At 38.2% G+C, this 22,005-nt stretch overlaps 1 protein-coding gene across 2 annotated transcripts; it reads left to right on the forward strand.

Moving 5' to 3' along the window:
• The first annotated feature begins 56 nt into the window (after window positions 1-56).
• On the forward strand, window positions 57-14,855 carry YIPF3 (Yip1 domain family member 3). 2 transcript variants are annotated; one of them, XM_039342759.1, is made up of 9 exons: window positions 57-498; window positions 4,411-4,611; window positions 5,249-5,355; window positions 6,131-6,176; window positions 6,870-6,962; window positions 7,198-7,329; window positions 9,566-9,679; window positions 11,034-11,157; window positions 14,399-14,855. In XM_039342759.1, the coding sequence occupies exons 1-9, from the start codon at window positions 403-405 to the stop codon at window positions 14,521-14,523; spliced, it is 1,038 nt and encodes a 345-aa protein (XP_039198693.1). In that variant the 5' UTR covers window positions 57-402; the 3' UTR covers window positions 14,524-14,855. The 2 variants fall into 2 exon arrangements, with proteins under 2 accessions (XP_039198693.1, XP_039198694.1); XM_039342760.1 differs by having other exon boundaries at window positions 6,873-6,962.
• The last annotated feature ends 7,150 nt before the right edge of the window (window positions 14,856-22,005 follow it).

The raw sequence follows: 22,005 nt of genomic DNA on the forward strand, positions 1-22,005 counted from the left end.
GTGCGCCGCCATGTTATGTGTGGCGTTTTCTAAGATACACTTTTGTGGCGGCGTGCTTTAGAGTTACGCGTAAAGATGACATTTCGACCGCGTATATGAGAGGCCTTGGGGATTTTCCCGCTTTTCTGTTTGTCCGTCATTATCCGTCCTTTCAAGCGCTCCTATTTCCTCTGGTGTGTCTGGAACTACCAAGATGGCACCTTAGTCAGGCCAGCTCTAAGAAACCTCGCGAGAACACCCGAGTCTCCACGTCCCCCGTGCGGCTCCTTAGCCCCCGAGTGGGTTTGCTTTGGCTTTGCTCCATCCGGGCACTTTCCGCCTTGCTTCGGTCGGGTCCCCGGTCCCCGGCTCTTCCGTTAGCGAGGTGGGGGCGTCTGTCCCTCCGCAGCCGCTGCTGGGGAAATGTCCGACCCCGGAGCAACCGCGGGCGCTGGGGGAGCGAGGAGTGGGGCTACAACGGCGACTGCGGAGTGGGGAGCCTTCGAAGACAACATGCAGGTAAGGGGATTGGGTCGGGTAGATACTTTCCCGTCTGTTCTTTCTTGGAATCCATATTCCGAATTCGAATTCGGCTCTCTTCCTCGGAGCCGCCGTCACCCGGTTCCTGGGCTGCTTTGGGAACACCTATACAGGTAGTCCTCGACTTACGACCACAATTGAGCCGAAAATTAATGGGTGAAACACTTGTTAAGTTAGTTTTGTCCCGTTTTACGACCTTTCTTGCTCCAATTGTTAAGCGAATCACGGCAGTTCTTAAGTTAGCTATGTGGTTGTTAAGTGGATCTGGCTTCCCCATTGACTTTGTCCCCCTTGTCAGAAGGTCTCAAAAGCTAATCATGATACACACACCCACACATTGCAACCGTCATAAATACGAGTCAGTTGTCAAGTGTCCAAATTTTTATCACATGACCATGGGGATGCTGCAAAGGTTGTGTGATAAATGGTCATAAATTACTTTTTTCAATGCTGTTGTAACTTTGAACAGTCGCTAACTGAACTGTTGTAAGTTGAGGACTACTGCATTATATTGTACGCCGCCCAGAGCCCCCCCCCATGTGGGAGAAGGGCAGCTAAGAAACATGAAATAAAAATAAAGACTTAACAAGGCTGGAAGTGTGCCTGTGTTGTCTGTGGGACGCAGGAGACGCCCCTGACACTCCAGACATCTGTCTTGAAACTCAAGCAGTGTGTTGTGAGGGAGTCCATAAAGAGAGTTCCTGCACTTTGTGCGAATGAGCAGAAATTGTGAACGGTTCACAGCAAAATAAATACAAGGGAAAGGTCCCAAAGGCGGTTTGTGGAGGAAGAGGCTGGATTCCAGTCACAGATATCCAATCTGTCAAGTTGCTGCTTAGCTGTTTTGCAAGCGCCTTGCGAAAGCTTAGTTCCTGGTTTCCAGGTAGAATTGGACAACTATGCGGCTGAAAAGATATTCACAACATTAGATTTAAGCTTGTGCTTGGTTTGGTTATTGGACTAATAAAAGACAGCAATACACATTCCATTGTTGTTCTGTGTGGGCCATTTGTTTGCCAAACTTACTGAACATTTGGCAGTTTTCAGAGGGAGGAGCCCAACCTGTTTGTTATTGGCCTTTCTGCCAGTCCAACCAGGCTCTTGAAACATTTCTGTCATCCATTTCTGTTGCCTTTGCTACACTCATAGTTGCACAAGACTCAAAAATTTACCCATAATGTTGAATGCATTAGAGCAGTGTTTCTTAAAGTGTAACTCCAGGACCCTCTGAGGGATCTGCAAAATCAAAATTATTTGCCAGATCTTGAAGATATTTGCAAATATTTAAAACAAGCTCACTCTTACTATATTTTTGTTTGTCAAAAAAGTTTTTTCATCTAAAATATTAACAACAAATGAGTTTAATATTGTTATTTGTACATGATTCATACACAAATGTTCTATATATGGATCAGTTTTAATTTTTAATAAGTAAATATTGATAAATATAACACATACTGACAAAAGTTATTTTGGGGCTCTCCATAATTTTTAAAAGTGGGAAGAGGCCACAAGTACAAAAAAATTAAGAAACACTATTACACAGTAAAATGCAGCAAGCACTGGGTATGGACAGAAGCAAAAAAAAGTTTGCAAAAATAGAAGAGTATGAAATGGTCAAACAGTAAATGGAATTGATGCAAACTAAATTTTAGTTGTTTTTTTTTCTTACCTTGCCCCTTAGATCTTTGATTACTATTTCTTTGTTTTTTCCTGGATTTTGCATAAGTTTGTTTTTTTGCAGTATGCAATTGCTCGCTATCATGCCGTTATAGAAAACATTTAATATTCAGTGGTAACTATTGGTTAAACACAGATGTTTCTATTTAACAAATTGTCCATCAGACTATACTGTATAAAATAGCAGGTTTAATTATATAGTTCCCCAAAGCAATAAATATTAATGTTTATTCTGTATTTAATTTAGTAATAAAGTGTCTTGCCCAGCATTCTTTGCTAACAGTGTAGTAACTTGCCTCAGTGTTGTGATAGAAACATGGAGAGGAGGCGAGAAGAGCCTACTTATATTTAAGAAAGGGCAGTTTATGATACAATACGTTACAAGTAGTCCTTGTTTTATGAGCATTCGTTCAACAACCACTCAAAGTTATGACAGCACTGAAAGAAAGAACTCCTGCTGTCATGTGATCAAAATTTGGGCACTTCTTAAAAGATATTTTTTATAAATAATTCAAGGTAGTGAACATACCTGATACTCTTTCCTTCTCCTGTTTTCCCTAAAACAAAAAACCTAATGGGTGAGTAAGGCTGACAGGGAGTGACTGGTCCAAAGTCTTCCAGCTCTAATGCCTAAGGCAAAACTAAAATTAGAAACTCTTGGTTTCTATTCTTGTGCTTTAACCACTAAATTAAACTGTATACTCACAGTATACTGCCATTGTACCATACTAATCAACAGAAAAGCAGTGCATGCTTTCAAAAGGGAATATATGTTTCTGAGTAGAACAGTAGTGGTATTTTTCATTTGAGTGGTGATTTTGCAAATGGAGCAATTTACCCCTAAACCAATTTAGGTTTTCTTTCAGCTTAAGGTAAATACTATGTCTAAAGATACATGTTCAATATATATCTTTGGGCTGCAGGAAACTGGGCAGCTGCCAGATAGAAGCAAAAAGTTAGCATGTTCTATATCTCCTTGATGGCCTTTAGTAATTGTCTGGATTTTTGCAGTCCAGATATAATAACTCTATCAACTGCCTCTTTTTTTTACTTTTCAGTTAAAAGCTCTATTTTTCTGTCATATGGTTTTACCTTTCATTCTCGGGACATATTTTCTGAGTGCTTTGTGTGATTTCAGTTTAATCAAACATAAAAACAGGAAAAGAATGAGCATATATAAAGACAAACATTGCAGGGCAACAGAGCCTCATTTGCTGAAGGGAGCCCACTGGGCCCAACTGAGGAAGAGGCAGTTGAAATATTTTTAAGGAGTACAAAAAATGAAGATTCTAAGGCCTAGGAAAACAGAAATACAGTTTGTTTAATCTTAAAAAAAGGATTAAAAGTGGAGACCGGGCAAAAGATCCACAAATGTGTGGAATGTCTGAAAAAGGCTGTTCTCTAGGTCCTGGCAAGTCTACGCAGATAACAATTTGTGTGTGTTCCCTTTCAGGTAGATAGAATTTCTTCAATATCTATTGCCCAGGCCATCATAGAGACTTAAAAATAAGTATACTAATTTGAGTTTAGCTCAGAGACAGACCAGACCTGGCCTAATAAAATGCTAAAACAATGATATTATAGGAATGATTTAATTCCTAGGATCCCATCCCCAGTGGGCCATAGCCTCATAGCTGTGTTCCATATCACCTGCAATTTCTAAGCCAGACTCTTGTAAGATACTTTGTGGTCCGGTTCAGGAGTTTCTTGAGCTGCGTAGCAATGTTGTCTCTGACCTTAGACTTTTCTTTAGCCTGTTACATTTTTATGTTGTAATAGTTTCCAAGGTTACTTAGTGATGTTGAAAACAGCACTTTTATCAATACTTATTCTTGCACCTATAAATGGAGCTTTTCTTCATAAATTCCAGTAATAATCTCTAATTATTTCCTGTTATTAAATTTACTCAGCATGTATGGAAGAATATAGCAAATAGTGACAAAAAGGGTTTTTCCTACTCTTTGAGTAGTCTTTATTAGCTACATAAATTAATATGAAATCCGAAACTGGGAGTAATTCTTATTCTTGTAACATTCTATACCTTTTCCTGATGGACATGATCTAACAGGATCCTTTTTCTTTGAGGCTTTTGGGGGGGGGTGTGATCCATAGTTCTTGTTAAGAGAGGATGATTGTGTACCTGTCTTGAGCTGCTTGTTTATTTTTGCGTTACTCTGTCTTGAGCTGCTTGTTTATTTTTGCGTTACTCAGAGTGGGGGCTCTGCTGTAATTGATATGGAAAACATGGATGACACCTCTGGCTCTAGTTTTGAAGACATGGGAGAAATGCACCAACGCATGAAGGAAGAGGAGGAAGTAGATGCAGAAGCAGCTGCTGCAGATGAAGAAGACGGAGAGTTCTTAGGAATGAAAGGTTTCAAGGGGCAGTTGAGTCGGGAGGTAGCTGATCAGGTAAATGGAGATTTTATTGGTTTACTAGCGTTCCTCCGATCTGAAGATGTTTGAGCTCAGGAGATTCTTATTCCTAATATGCTTCTAGTCCTCGAAGGGGCAATGTTCTGATCCTTCTTTCATAATACAATATTGATCTTAAATTTATGTCTGTCTTTTTTAGATAGCAATATGTGGTTTACATATTAGAAAATATATGGGACATCTTTAGCACCCAAAATCTCGAACCTTTAGATAAGACTCATGCCATGCTATACAAACGATATCATTGTGATTTATAAGTTAGGGTATCATTTGACTCTAACCGTCCAATTTCAGCAATAAATTAAGTTTAATCAAAACATGGTTTAGCAGAGTGTATTAACCAAATTGCATAGTCAATACTTATTTATGAAAAATTGGTTTTATTTCCTTATGTCAGAAATAAAATAAATCTTGTTCATGGAGTTAAGGGGGAAAATATCTAGACCTATAGTATCTTTCTCTACATTATAATCCTGTACTAAGTAATTCTGCTTTGATGTAGTGAACTAGAAATGCTCTTGATCTGCAGGGTTTGTTTAAAAAAAAAAAAAGTTCTCTAATTCTTCAGAAGGAGAAAGAGAGCATGTTTAATTAATATTTTCCCTTTTTTAAGATGTGGCAGGCTGGAAAGAGACAAGCCTCAAAAGCCTTCAACCTCTATGCTAATATTGATATCCTCAGGCCCTACTTTGACGTTGAGCCAAACCAAGTTCGGAACAGGTAAGCAAGCCTGTAAGCCTATCAACTGCCTTATCTATCAGTGCCATTCATAAAGGTGCTCCTTATTAACAGTTCAATTAATAGTTTAATTATGTTCATTACAGAGATGTCATTGTGAATGAAAGCATTTATCCACCATTGATATTGTTTTGTGCTAATGAAAAAAAAAGCTATTCAATTCCATAAATATAGTCCAGGCTTAGAAATGGTTTTGTTTTTGTTTTCTATTGCAAGTCTTTTTCAAGCCTTTTCACAAGTGGACGGTATTCAAGGTATTCTTAGCTCTGTTTTCCTTCTTCAAAGAGTGTTTAAAAAACAGAAGATGAAAGAATGACATGCAAAACTATAGGATATTAATTTTAACAGATGTATTTGACTTAGCAGTTTTATCCAGTAAACGTTTGATTCAAAGTTCTATTAATCTGTTCCTACTTTACTAATAATTAAAATTAAGAAACTTCATTTCTGGGTCCCATCACTTCTGTGACCATTGTCTTGATCACAGAAAAACAGCAAGAAATGCAACTTTATGAATTAGTTATACCTTTCTCTTCTTTTCCTTGCTTCACCCTAAGGCGTAGGGTTGATATGAGCATCGCTGTGTAAAGATTATGTATGGAGAGATAATTCTGCTTCTGTTATATCAATTCTTACATTTTTTTCATAACCTACTTTATTTGCTAGGGAAACGAACAGATGTTTAAATGGGATGGCTGTCTAAGTAATCAGATGCTTTCTTTCTAGCTATTAATCTGTACAATCTGTTTTAATTCAGATTGCTGGAATCCATGATACCTGTCAAGATGATCAATTTCCCCCAGGTGAGCTTATTGTTAATGTTTTGAGCTGCCCAAAGTTACTTAGATGAGATCAGTGGTCATCAAAATCATCATCATTTTACTTCATTTTTTTCTTCAGCTATAAAATTAGTGTGATAAAGTGGTATCTATCTTATGTTTCACCAGGGGTGATCCTCTATTTTCTAGTTGACAAACTATTCAAATAGAAGAGAGTAAACTATGAATCCTAAAGAGCGATGACCATATTCAAAATGTAGTGGAGCAGTGTTTACATTGCTTCCTTCGATACTATATTATCACATCTCTTAATTTATATTTAGTGAATAGCCCTTCAGCACAGTGGGCAGCCATACTTGTCAGACCATTCAGACTTAATTGTCCTGACAGACAAATGCTTGGGGCATCACAATTGATCATAGAATTTGAATTTCAAGCTCAATAAACTCAAACTACAAAATTGAGTTCATCTAGAACTATATACCATGGGTTTTCATATTACATCAAGTCATTTGAACATTATCAGGATCATTTCCAAAACAATGGCATAGAATAACTTAACCATTTATGAAAATAGTATAATAGTTCTCTCCTAATAGTTGTGTTACTTTTGCAAATATTTAAGAAAATATGAATCATATTTTGAATATATATTTTAAGCTGCTGACTTAAGTTTCTTTGAACATTGATAAATGGCTACCATATATTATTTTCCAGAAGATAGCTGGTGAGCTTTATGGTCCTCTCATGCTAGTCTTTACGCTGGTGGCTATTTTGTTGCATGGAATGAAGACATCAGATACTATCATTGTAAGTAGGGGGAAATTGCTTTCCTGTTTGATAAGTGATCAGTTCTATGTATCTTTTGAACTTTCTTGATGTTGCATTCATGTATGCATTATTGTTGGAGAAAGATTTGTTTGGAGTACAACTAATGCCTACTGCAAACTTCGCTACATGGAATATTTATGGGAAGTATTAGTTGATAGCCCCATTTTCATTTTTCCTAGAATGCCTTTCTGATACTCACTTGCTTTTTCTACAGAGGGAAGGTACATTGATGGGCACAGCAATTGGCACCTGCTTTGGTTACTGGATAGGTGTCTCCTCCTTCATATATTTCTTGGCATACCTATGCAATGCTCAGATCACCATGGTCCAAATGTTGTCACTCCTAGTAAGTAAAAGTCAGTTTTCTACCAAGGACTGGTCTTTTGGAACCTAGAGCAAGTTTTCCCAATCTAGAATCATCTTAAAACAACATAGTTAAGATAGTCCAGCTCATCTGGCAAATGTTGAATTAGAGATAGTAGATTTAATGGTACTGCTGTATATTTCCATTTTAAGTAAATTGATGTTTTTATATCCACATCAAGTATAGATGAACAACTTTCTGTTAATCCTAGAGCCAATAACACAGTCTTTATATTCCCAGAGCCTACAGCACAAATTGAATGTTCATGATATCCATCTTGGGTTGGTTTCTTATTGCTTTTATAACTTTACTCTTTTGAATCCTGCTCAAGTCTTTTTATTAGGACAGTCTATAAACATGTAAAATAAATTAATATTATACGGCATTGAAAGAAAGTTTGTGAGCCCCTAGAACGATTCATAATTGTGCAATATTGTGATCTGCAATGTGAGTTGAGCTGTATTTTTGGTTAATCAAACCAAAGCAATGGAATTTATAATATTCACTGTCCTTGTTAGATTTGGGCATTAAAAAAAAATCAGATTTTTTTCCCCAGAAAATCTTCTATAGTGTTATCTCTGTATTAAGATTCAGTACTGTGTGAAAAAGAAACCCTAAATTGGCAGATAGAATTTATAATACATCATTCTCGCAATGATTATGAGAGCCATCTAAGTTCTGAGACCTCAAGATAGCCTCAAACCATAATACTAGTTGTTGTTTTTTTGTGGAATGCGTTTCATTTTTCTATTAATACAGTTTTCGCATTCATGTCAATAGATTCATTTTTGTCTTGCCTGTCAGTAGGACATTTTTCTAATTAATTGCTGGATCATCTAGACCAGAGATGTAAAACTGCCGGCCCACAGACCAGATGCATCATCCGGAAGCCGCACCCACCCCATTGCCGGCAATGGCAAAACCGTCCCAATACGTTGCACAACATCACGTGACATCACAAGTTTGACATATCTAATCTAGACGGTCTTTGACAAGCTTGAAACAGCAGTATGATTTCTAAGATCAGTGGTTTTATCCTTGGTATCCTCTCATTCTTGTTCAGTGTTCTTCTGGTGGACTCATGAACACTGCTACAAGATAATGCAAGAATAGCCTGCACCTCTTTTGCTGTTACCTTGGAACTCTTTGTGAATTCCTAGACTATTGGAGGGATACTTTTTTTGCTGGATGACCATTTCTGGGAATAGTCAAATGGTAGTAATGTAATTCCATTTGTACATTATCTCCTGACCTTGGATCGATTGAGATACATTTTTAGCAGTGGCTCTGTAGCCCTTTCTCATGAGCAACAACACTCTTTGTTGTGAAGTCCACGGGGTTCAATTTCAATAATAGCATTTAATTTTATCGTGTCTGTGCTGTGAAGAGTTGATTCCAATGGTGGCTACCAGTAAGTGTATGTTTTTAGTAATAGTAATAGTACTAAAGTTGGAAGGGACCTTGGAGGTCATCTAGTCCAACCCCCTGCTCAGGCAGGAAACCCTACACCATTTCGGACAAATGGCTGTCCAGTCTCTTCTTAAAAACTTCCAGTGTTTAAGAAGAAACTGGACAGCCATTTGTCCAAAATGGTATAGGGTTTCCTGCCTGAGCAGGGGGTTGGACTAGATGACCTCCAAGGTCCCTTCCAACTTTGCTACTATTACTATTACTAAAAACATACACTTATTTTTACAGGGGAGATCCTTCCTACTTACATTTAATTGTCATATCATTGCTTGGAACATCTGACTCAACTTATCCCCTTTTGAGAGTTCATTGATATATTTTTTCCCAACAAAATGATAAATATTGGCACAGTGTGTTGAATAAAGACATTATGTAGTAAATTGTTTGGGATATTGTTTGTTTAAGCAAATATATTTGTTAATGCTTTGATCACAGTGTTGCAGAATTACAGTTGATTCTCATGGGTTCACAAACTCTCATTAACTGTAGATCGTACAATGGAGGCAGATGATGCTAAAGTTCAGTGGTTTTGATCAACTTCTAAACAATTCTCTGCATGGATATTACTGAATTGGCTGTAAACGCCAGACATTATTTTAGTAGTCTGCAGATTGCTGATAATCAGTTACTGGGGTTTTTTTCGCTGTATCGGGAGGAACAGTAGAACGAATATAGTGATGTTATTTTTGTCTGAGATTTTTCCCTGCTTTCATGCTCTTACTGGCTATGCTTTCTTCCTTCATTTTAGGGTTATGGACTTTTTGGGCACTGCATCACCCTCTTTGTCACCTACAATATCCATCTCCACTCACTTTTTTATATTTTCTGGCTGGGAATTGGTGGTCTCTCCACACTACGAATGGTGAGTAATAGGAATCATTGGGAGGCTCTGTGCAAGCTATAGAGGTTTTCTGGGGCAGGCAGTGTTTTCTAAGCCTCTGCCTTGTACAAGGTTGGGCAGTGCTATCCTGGAGAAGGATACCCGGTCACCTAGGTGAGACACATGAACTTTCCTGCTGCCCTGGGTATGAGACAAATGGCCACTGGCCCAAGGACCACTCTGCCAGTGGTCATTTCCACCTATTGCTTTGACACTCCCTCATTACTTCAGGGTCAACAAATTAGGTTTGGACTGAGATGATTTGCACATGAGCTATAAATGATGGTTAATCGCATAACAGAAAATTGGATATGATGGAGTTTTAAGTGGAATAGCTGTTGCACAGGGAAAGTTCCACTCCTTGGCAAAAGAGACCTTAATAGTAATATGGAGAATCGTTAGGTCTGAGATCTCTCCTGCTGCAGTGGATGACTAGGATATCTAAATGTCTTGTGTTCTTAGTCCCCCACAATGCTTGCTGGGCCTGTAATTATTGGACCTCAGTCTGTGAGGGCCAGATTTTATATGGTGGGAGAGATAAATCCTCTATATCTCACTAAGAGTCCAAGACCCATCGGCTAATCTTACTTGGTTTGGCCCATCAGCCGTTGTGACTGCTGTCCATGTTACAACTACTTGAAGCTACAGGTGAGAGCAAGGTACAGTGGCAACCGAAGGTGAACAAGCAGCCATAAAAAGGACCTTGCGTACTGTGTAAAGTTTAGAATACTGTATTTACACCCGAACTGTAAATAATATCTTTGTTTAAGGCTAAGTTAGATATGGTATTTGGAAATTAATAAACCTAAAAACAGGGTTTGATTTACATTGATGAAAGGTTGCTGATAACTTTTATTGATTAATTGAATTCTTATTTAGGAATGTATTAATGAATTAATTTTACTTAGAAAAGTATTAGCTTGACTATACTATTCTAATTGTTAGAGAGGGAAATTTTAAGGAGCATCACCTTAGCCATATATGTATGATGTTATTGTACTTAACTGATTATCCTATCTCCAGGTTGTTTCTTAAGCATTCTGGTGTAAAAAAATGGAAAAATCAATAAAATTGTTTGGGAGGGGGAAAAAGAATACTGTATTTACTTCTGGTCATCATATCTCTAAAGGGATATTTGTAAGACTAGAAAGATCTATAAAATTATTTAGAATCTAAAATAGCTTCCCTCTGAAGAAAAATGGGGGAGATGGGTGGTTCAGAAACAGGAAATATAAATAAATGAATCATAGAAATTAATGTTTTTGTTGTCCCTGTGTTATTCAGATTTTATATCTGGAGTTTGTAAACCATGAGATCTGATTTCTGTTTTTTCTAGGTTGCTGTGTTGGTATCACGCACAGTGGGACATACCCAGCGACTCATCTTGTGTGGAGCACTTGCTACCCTGCACATGCTTTTCCTTCTTTACCTGCACTTTGCTTATCATAAGGTCGTGGAAGGTAAGAGAACAAATTTAAGCGATTGGGTTTGGCTTTGGAAGAACTCCACACAGTTTCTGACCTTGTAAGGCTAACTCTTCATCTTCAGCAGTTCTCCATATGTGATTTAGTTTTATAGGATGACCCCCTTCCTGCTTTGGACAATTTCACACACAATGGCTTTTTAAAATGACTAACTTTCATATACCTTGGATATAAAAAGTGTACACACCCCTGTTAAAATGCTTTTGAGATGTAAAATCAGACTGAGGTGAATTACTTCAGAATTTTTTCCACCTCTAACATAACATATAAGCAGTATAATTTCAATTTGAAAACAAACTAAAAAAAATTTAGGGGGAAAATAAAAATAAAAAACTCACAATAACATGGTTGCATAAATGTGCACACTCTTAAACTAATACTTCGTTGAAGCACTTTTTGTTTTTATGACAGCATTTGGTCTTTTGGAGTAGAAGCCTATCAGCATGGCAAATCTTGTCTGGGGAATCTTTGCCCACTCTTCCTTGCAAAAGCACTTCAACAAATCTGTCAGAATGTAAGGACACCCACTCTTCAGGTCACTCCACAGATTTTCAGTTGGATTTAGGTGCGGACTTTGGGTGAAGCCATTCTTTTGTAGATTTGGAGGTCATTGTCATGTTGAAAGGTGAAATTCCTCTTCTTCTTCAGCATTTTATTTGATTGATATTTGGAACTGTTCATAATTCCCTTCACTTTGACTAAAGTCTCAGTTCCAGCTGAAGAAAAGTAGCCCCAAAGCATGATGCTGCCACCATCATGTTTCACTGTGGGCATGGTGTTCTTTTGATGATGCAATATTGTTTTTACATCAAACATACTTTTTGGAATTATGGCCAAAAAGTTCGGCCTTGGCTCATTAGATCATAACACATTTTTCCATTTGCTTTGTCAGACTTGATGTAGGTTTTTGCAAAATGTAGCCATATGGGGTTTTTTTGTAAGAAAAGTTTCTATCTTGCCAAACATACAAAGAATATGGGAGATTGCTGTCACATGTAGTACACAACCAGTACTTGCCAGAAATTCCTGCATCTCCTTTAATGTTGCTGCAGACGTCTTGGCAGCTTCTTGGACCTGTTTTCTTCTTATCTTTTCATTAATTTTTGAGGGACAACCAGTTCCTGGTGATGTCATTGCTGCGCCATGTTTTTCTCCATTTGTCGATGATTGTCTTCATTGCAGTCCATGGTATTTCCAATGCCTTGGAAATTGTTTTGTACCCTTCTCCTGATTGATACCTTCCAGTGATGAGAACCCTTTGAAGCTTTGTAAGCTTTCTGCAGACCGTTGCTTTTGTTGCAAGAGACAACTGTAAATGTCAGAAAAAGTCCTACTAGAACAGTGTTTCCCAAACTTGACAATTTTAAGGCATGAGGACTTCAACTCCCAGAATTCCACAGCCAGCAATGCTGGCTATGGAATTCTGGGAGTTGAAGTCCACATGCCTTAAAATTGTCAAGTTTGGGAAACACTGTACTAGAACAACTAAACTTTCTATGGGCTTGATTAGAGTCACTTTAATTGATGGCAGTATGTACTGACTAGTATTTACCATCAGTTTGAATGTGATTGGTTATTCTGAACACAGCCACATTTCCTACATATAAGGGGGTATGCACACTTATACAACCATGTTATTGTATTTTTTTTCCCCAAAAAAGATTTCAATGTGTTTCCCAATGGAATTGTACAACTTATATGTTATATTAAAGGTGGAAAAAAATCTGAAGTGATTTATCTAGGCTTGATTTTTTTTTTACATCTCAAAGTCCTGGTGTATAATCTTTTTATTTCCACTGTAGGAATGGTATATGGTAGGTATATGTCAAACCTATTGTTTCAGAAATGGAATCTAGCCCCCCCCCCCAAAAAAACCCTCTTTAATGTCCCAGCAGATCTGTCATTATCTGAGCCTAAAGACTTGTCTGGAGTATCATGAGTAGCTTCTAATTTGATAGGTTCACTTCTGGAAAATATTAGATTGCTCCTGAAATAAACTAGATCAGGACTGAGAGAAAGCGATCAGAGTTTTCTAGAATGTTCCATTCCTACTAGAACAATAAGCTTCCTATATCCCTAATTCTTGTCATAGTATGACCTCGAACATATATTTTAGAAAATAATTCATATCAGTAAAAGCAATTCAACAGTGGATCCAATTGTCTATAGAAGTTGTGGGTTCAGCAGATGCATTCAACAGGGACTAGATAAGCATCTGCCAGGAATTCTTACATTTAGATTATCCATAGAAAAGAACAGTTGAATGACCTAAATGGACTCTTCTAAGGTAATCCTCTGATACTGCAGCCCTTATTTCCAGAGTATGTTTACATTCATTCAAGAGAGGCAGATTTTGACTTAAGAAGAAGCAGTGCATGTCCTTGACTTGCAATTCATTTAGTGACCATTCAAAGTTACAACAGAACTGAAAAAAAGTGACTTATTACCATTTTTCACACTTAAACGAGTGTTGCAGCACCCCCATGGTCAAGTGATCAAAATTCAGATGCCTGGTAACTGACTCATATTTATGATGGTTGCAGTGTCCCGGGGCCATGTAATCACCTTTCACAACCTTCTGATAAGCAAAGTCAATGGGGAAGCCAGATTTGCTTAACAACCAGGTCACTAGCTTAACAACTGCAGTGATTCACTTAACCACTGTGGCAACCAATGTGTAAAATGGAGCAAAACTCTATCTCACTTAGCAACATAAACTTTGGGCTCAATTGTGGTCGTAAGTTGAGGATTACCTGTATTAGCACAAAAGCTGATTGGAGAGGAGCCAGCTTTGCCTTGCATTGTATCTAAACTGTCAGTTTCTTGCACTGCTGATACTTACAAAAGGAATAAATCCCATCTTCCTAATTTTCATAATTACGACATCTCAGCAAGCTGTGATCATGCTTTCTTTCCATTGTTCCCTCCTAGCCTCGCACAAGCAAAGGCAATTTGGTAACCAGTAGGAAATCAGAAGTTGCTATCACTTGGTTAACAATGGCAACCAGGACTGCCGGAATTGTCATTGCTAGGTGACAACTGTGTAGCTTAGTGACAGCACTTGTGCTCTCAGTTGCCATTGTAAGCTAACTACCCATGTGCACACAGAAGTTAGGCTGAGACAAAAAAGAGTAAGGTAATATGAAATTAACTATGATGAGTGTTGGTACAATACAGTCTAGTATTTACCATTGATTGTTGATTTTCTCATTTGTAGGCATCCTGGACACATTGGAAAGACCCAACATTCCTCCCTTTCAGAGAGTTGCCAGAGACATTCCAGCCATTTCTTCTGCTGTAATGAACATAACATACAAAGCAGTTGCTGCACAACAGATCTAGCCTTACAGACTGGTATGCTCACCCTGTCGTCCATTTGCTGCTGTTACTACAATAAATGGACAAAGTAACAGCAGTAGTAATTGGCTTATCCACAAATTTGCTTTTGGAAGTGAAGTCAGAAAACTCCAAGGACATTTCAGAAGAGCTGCTTCTGTCCAACTTTGGCCAAAGTGGATTGGATAGAGCCTTCCTAATGGGCCCTGTATATTTAACTGGGATTGCATAAGTCACCATTTTCCTTTGTATATTCTTTGTGCTTGCTTTTGTCTTTTTAGACTATGTGTATCTTCTTTCTCAAGGGAAGAATTAAATTAAATGGATATTGGTTCTCAGCAGTTTCTTCCATTGGACCTTCATCATAAATTGAGATCAGGTACATAACTAAGTGCCCATAGTCATCTTCTGAAGCTGACAATTAGCTTCATCCTGCTTACAGAGTCTTGTATGTCAAGACTGGTATTCTTTGGTTAGCCCAATAATTTCTTAATGTATGATACTCTCACATTTAATGAAGGTCTCATTTAGAACAGTGAAACAATTTTAGTTGAGTAATTCATGCATTTGTATTTATAACAAATTTTAGCCCACCCTTTAAGTCTCCATTATGTTATATCTTTTCAAAGGAAGTTTAAGCTTTAGTTAATTGTCAGCAATTATTTTTGCTTTTAGAAGTTTCCCTAATATACAGTACTATATTTCCACAACCTCCCTGAAGGCAACATGCATTCCTTGTCTACTATTTAATCAAAAGCACTGGAAAAATGACAGACTTTTAACTTAACGCTTTTTAAAATAGTACATACAACATATAGTTCCCATCACTTCATTATGCTATTTTTTTTTCATTTTTGTTTTTCCAAACTGTTGGAAGAATTACTGCAGACTCTATCTGGAGTGGATAGACATGGTACCAACCAAAGGTAGAAGGGGCCATACTGCTTTTAAGCTTAAGTGGATTCTCTCCCTTTGCAAGGATCTATATTGGTGTTGGTGCTTTGTAATTTATTTACAAACAGTGGCAAGGTAACCATCTATGCTACAAAATCAAGCTACTTCAAGTAATTAAAGAGAAAGAAGAGCTTCAGAATAATATCTCAAATGCATATATGAAGGATGGACTACCATCTCAAGTATAGTGTGTATTTTCCCATTGACAGCTAATAGTTTGCATGATTTTGCCCTATGGAGACATATACCAAGCCTATAACAGTGATCACAAATGTCAGAAGTGTGCAGAATTTGTGAATGCTGAATGAGTGACCATTTAGCATCAGTCTTGCATTTCTACTTTTAGCACAAGTGGTCCTCAATTTGTAATCCTTCATTTAGCAACTGTTCAACATTACACCAGCATTGAAAAAAGTCTGCTGCTTATACTTCTGACCATTGCAGAGTCTCCATGGTCACCTGATCAAAATTTGGGCACTTGACAACCAGCAAGGGTTTACAATGGTTGCAGCGTTCCAAGGTTTGGAATCTTCTAATCTGGCTTCTGACAATCAAAGTCAATGGGGGAAGCCGGATTCGTTTAATTTATATTTAATAATAATAACAACAACAATAATAATATTGGAAGGGACTTGGAGATCATCTAATCCAACCCCTTGCTCAGGCAGGAACCTCTATTCCATTTCATTTATATTACCATTTATATTTATTTGTATCCAGCTTTTTATTGTTTTTACAAATAACTCAAGGTGGCAAACATATTCAATACACCATTTTCCTGTTCTCCCCACAATTATTAATGCCTAATTGCTGTGATTTGTTTAATGACCATGGCAAAATGGGTCATAAAATTGGTCATGACTCACTTAATGACCACCTTGCTTAGAAGTGGAATTTCCAGTCCCAATTGTAGTCTTGTTGAGGATTATCTATAGTTTGTCTTGAAAAGTATACTTTGTTACACCGAAGGCAAGTGATGTATAGAGTTACATTTCTTTTCCAAAGAGACAAGAATTTGTTGATATTTAAGACTAGCCAACTTTATTACATCATAAACTTGCTGATCAGATCTATTTCATAAGATTAAATTTCTGTGAATTAGTACACCCACTTGAGGAAATACAGTGGATTACAAGCAAATTTACAAATACCGTTGTTTTCATTTATCAACCATCACTTAACATTTATCACAAAAAAGATACATGCTGCCGACTCTTGTATTCCTCTGAGACCCGCTGACCACTGCTATGGAACTTCTGAGATTACAATATGAACAGTGGTCCGTAGCAAGAGGATGGAAGAAAGGAGAAGAAACAGAAACAATTTGTGTTTCCAATTACAGTCATCTTTAGTTTCTTATCCATTTCTATTTCATCAGCAACAAGTTCCTTTCTTTTGTTCTCTTACTACTAAAGAGCAAACTGATACACTTTTTTTAACAGCCCCAAGAAGTTTACTAGCCCTTAGGCCAGTGATGGCGAACCTTTTAGAGACTGAGTGCCCAAACTGCAACCCAAAACCTACTTATGCTTCGTCGAGTGCCAGGTGGATGTGGCCCATTGGCTGGGCATGGCCCATTGACTGGGCGTGGCCAATTGGGTGGGCGTGGCTGCGATGGTAACGACAGACTGGGTGGGACTAAAAAGTTCAATCAATTCCAACTTTGCAAGATCTTTTTTTTTCCGTGAGAAGTTGAAATTGACAACCTTTTTTTTTTTGCACACGGCAGCGGAGGCCTAAAGCAAAAAGGTTTTATAAAACCCAGTTGAAGGCCTAGGACTGGGGTGATGCTGTGCGTGCCCACAGAGAGGGCTCTGAGTGCCGCCTCTGGCATCTGTGCCATAGGTTTGCCACCACTGCCTCAGACAGAATAGGGGGAAAATTAAAAGATATTTTTATGTAGACTTGTTTCAGTAAACAATAAAGAACTTTTAATGGCCCTGACCAATCCCCTAGAGTCCCTTTCACAATCTTGTTCTGTCCACCAATATTAAAGTGATTTATTTTAGAGTAGCAAACCAGTTTGAAAACAAGTATTTGTTGTTTACCAAGTACAAACAGCTGAGCATAAGGCGTGAATGAGGATATTTGGGGAAGGGGTTTGCAATTTTTATTTTGTCAATAGCTAAATAAATAATTCACAGTCATACAAGATGAGACTACCCAAAATGAACTTATCAAAGCAGCAATATTTGGCCATAAAACTTGGCTTGTTTTTAGATGTTTAGTAAACCATAGATAAACAAATTATTAGGGCTATCTGCCTTTCAAAAATTATTTGGAAGAGGCCTAAAAAAAGAAGTGACACTGACTTAATGAACAACAGAGAATATAGTATGCTTATTCAAAAACGACTTAAAACCATTCGTTTCAACGGCACTTTAATAGCGACTTATAACAATTTTTCACACTTATGACCATTGCAGCATCCCCATAGTCACAGGTCCACATTCGGACACTTGACAACTGGTTCGTATTTATGCCGGTTGCAATGTCCCAGCATCATGTAAGCCGGATTCATTTAACAACTATGTTATTTAACAACTGCAGTGATTCAATTAAAACTGTGGCAAGAAGGGTCATAAAATGGGGCCAAACTCACTTAACTGTCTCGCTTAGCAAAATTTTGGGCTCAGTTGTCATAAGGTGAGGACTATCTGTATTTCAAGCACTGGTTGAAGTGTGTCCAAGAATCTATGGCATAGAACGTATCATGAATACAATTACTGAATCCTTGTTTCAGATCAAGGGTGATTGAACTATTCTCCCCAAAATTCTAATATTAAGTTTAAACCACAATGGGGACAAGCTCACTGATAACAGATCTTATTTCAGAATAGGATTATTCAGGATTGAATTGTAAATTGCTGGATTTTTTAATTTTTTTAAAAAGTATTGAAAGTTTTTAAGAAGAGACTGGACAGCCATTTGTCTGTAATGGTTCGTATAGGGCAGCGGTTCTCAACCTATGGGTCGCGACCCCTTTAGTGTCAATCAACCATTTCACAGGGGTCACCAAGCAAGGCTGTCTGCCATTTTTTTCCCTTTTCTGGCGAGTGCCTTATCTTCCTTGGGCTGGGCCAGCTGGTGGCCCAGCCGGTGGTCGGCCTGCTCCGTCTCTGCCGCTTGCCAGCTACGCCTCGGCCAGCGCAGGGGGTGGCACCACGCATGCACAGCGCTCCTGGGCAGGGAAAGTCCTCAACTTACGACCGGTTGGGTAGTCCTCGACTTACGACCAGTTTAGTCCTCGACTTACGACCGGTTAGGGGTCGCATCATTAAAAAGGTTGAGAACCACTGGTATAGGGTTTCCTGCCTGAGCAGGGGTTGGACTAGATGGCCTCCAAAGTCCCTTCCAACTTTATTATTATTATATTATTATTATTATATGTTATATGTTACTTTAAAAAATGTTGGTTTCAGAGAATATTTTAACATAGTTCTGATATATAAAGAGATAGTTACTTATTTTTGGAAACTGAAGACTAGATAGAAGGGAAAAGCATTCAGTGTGTTACAAAGATGAAAAGTTTGAAATAATTTCAAATTTCATGCTGAAATTCATGTTATTACTGAACAACAATTAGTATCCTCTGCTCCAAAAAAAAAGCTGAGTTGGCTTCTCCTAGGACTTCCAGGGCTGTCTTTTAAACGGAGAAAGCAAAAATACCCCATCCAGGCTTTAGCCTACAAATGTGTATCTGTTTAGGAGAAAAGAGATAAAATGGCAAGTTGAAAAGGGATTGCGAACAACCATTGGGAATTTACAACTATTACAGAGGAATGGAATGGAATGGAATGGAATGGAATGGAATGGAATGGAATAGAATAGAATAGAATAGAATAGAATAGAATAGAATAGAATAGAATAGAATAGAATAGAATAGAAATCTGGAAGGGACCTTGGAGGTCTTCCAGTCCAGCCCCCTGCTCAAACAGGAGAACCTATACCATCTCAGACAAGTGACTGTCCAGTCTCTGATTAAAAACCTCCAGTGATGGAGCACCTACGATTTCTGGGGTTAAGCTGTTCCACTGGTTAATTGTCCTCACTGTTAGGAACTGTCTCCTTAATTCCAGGTTGCTTCTCTCTTTGATCAGTTTCTAACCCTTGTTTCTTGTCCTGCCCTCTGGTGCTTTGGAGAATAATTTGACCCCCTCTTCTTTGTGGCAGCCTCTCAAATACGGGAATACTGCTATCATGTCACCCCTGATTCTTCTTTTCTTTAGACTAACCAAACTCAAGTCCTGCAGCCATTCTTCATATGTTTTAGTCTCCAGGCCTTAGATCATCTTAGTTGCTCTTCTCTGAACTTTTTCCAAAGTCTCAACATCTTTTTTGTAGTATGGTGACCAAAATTAGTTGCAGTATTCCAGGTGTGGTCTCACTAGGGTTTTATAAAGCGATACTAATAGTTCACTTGATCTTGATTCCATGCCTCTGTTTATGCAACCCAGGATTGTATTAGCTTTTTTGGCTGCTGCTGCACACTGCTGGCTCATAGTCAAGTGATCATCCACTAGGACTCCAGTAGGCAAGTGGGCTAACAGTATCAGTCAACTATCAGGACAGCATATTATGGAGAACAGTTTATCTTAGTGTGATACCTTCCTGCAGCTCAGCTGGAGTGTTCAAAACGCAAACATGCCTAAGAGTGGAGCTTAGCAGCAACCAGGAAAAAAAATGCAATCATACTGAAGCAACCCTTAATCTCAACAAGTGCAAGAACTTTTGGTGGGAGACTGTGGAGTTGTATGCTACAGATTTTGAGCTTTTATTTGCCTTAAGGACTGAGCATTAAAAACTTATTAATACGTGGCTACCTTAACCCGCAAGGCTAGGAGGATGGAGTTAACCTAGAGTAGCAGTTGGGGAAGAGATGTGCTACAACAAAGCATTGTGTATAGTTATTTGTTATGCTACAGTATGACCAGTCCTTGAAAAACAATCCTCACAATACAGTACCACATCATCAATTTGCTGCCATTGCTTGTTGGATAAGCTCATACTAGTGCTACCTCCAATCCAGAATAATTTAAGCATCTTGTCTTGGATTTGTGTGTATAATGAGTATGCATGATATCAGTGTATTTTCTCTGTACTTAATATTTTGTTTAGATGCACATCTTTCTCCAAAATAGCAGACATTACATACTTAGTCAGCATCCTTGTAAACTTTTGAGCCTAGAAAGAAATCTGTTATTACTTTAACATCTCCTTTGCTTATTTGCATGGAATAGGCATCACCTATTGATTCAATCTTCCATTTTTAAAACTGAGCAACCAGCTCTTATGTTGCCTTTTTTCACTTTTAACATGAAATTCTTGAAGTCTTCTCGCTTATAGTCACCAAAGTGCTTTTGCACATGCATTCTGTATGGAAATACAATGGTTGATTATCCTGCTCTTCTAATCTAATATTTGTCTAAGACAAATATTTTTTCTTATTTAACTGAGGGCTAAGAATGTTTTTTTTTTTAATTTCAGGTTGCCATTTATTTTTCTTTGACTCCTCATGATTCTCTACCCTGCAATAATCCACTGAGCAAGAGGAAAGTTAACAGCAGGAATTAATTCTCCTTTCCTCTAATTTCCTCTAATTAACCACATAAAACTTCAGCCAAGCAACCACTGCAGAGTTTGATTGCTAAAGTAAGCAAAACTCCTTGATGAAAACTGTGCCTCCCAGGTTTGTTTCAATACCAGTTGCTACGTTCTAGGATAAGGATAAACAAAGTTGTGACCATAACAGCTCAGACGCTAAGCTTTGCAGGGAACAGACTATTTTACTGAAGAGATGGCCACTGCCAGTGAATTTTTATTGTACAGCACCTCTGAAGTTAAGGTCTCACTTCTTCTACAAGCAGTAGCAATCTCTTCATGCAATACCAAGAATGTGCATGCCAAAGGTAGCAAGCAAATAAGCTTCAGCTATATAATTTCAAAAACTGGGGTTATGAAGGAGAAATATTATAACATTACTGTATGGTGACAGTGGTGGCAGCAGCTCAAAGCAATTCTACATGAGGACTTAACTTGAAACCAGCTCCAGCTTGCCTGTGATCCTGTGGCATCAGCAGTGTTGGAGAGCTAATCCCAGTCATTTCTGATTCATCAGCAGCATTTCTGAAACGGCAATAAACCTAATCCTTTCCTTTAAAATGCTGCAGTTCTGCAGAGCTGGTGGGCAGTCCATGTCCCAATTTGCAAAAACTGCTGCCTCCCAGTGGGCCACCTGTCCTTGGAGATTTTTCAAGGGGAAAAGTGACAGAACAGCTTTTCACCTTGGAGAGGGAGTGCATTCATTTCCCTTTTACATGAATAAATGTCAAGAGGATTTTTAGGGCAGAGCAATTACTCTTTGCTTCTCAGTGTAGCAAGGTGAGTAGAAGAGTGTGATAATGAATCAGCAGCAGCACTTTGGAGAATCAGGGGAATGGAACAAGTAGTGTGTGAAAATGCATTTATTAAGTCAAATTCTGAAGCCTGTATGCCTGATGGATCAACACATTCACTATAGATGGCGTAGCTCAC

The sequence above is a fragment of the Crotalus tigris genome, unplaced genomic scaffold (assembly GCF_016545835.1).
Source record: "Crotalus tigris isolate CLP2741 ecotype Arizona unplaced genomic scaffold, ASM1654583v1 scf7180000017812.1200847, whole genome shotgun sequence".
In the NCBI taxonomy this organism is placed as follows: Eukaryota; Metazoa; Chordata; class Lepidosauria; order Squamata; family Viperidae; genus Crotalus; species Crotalus tigris.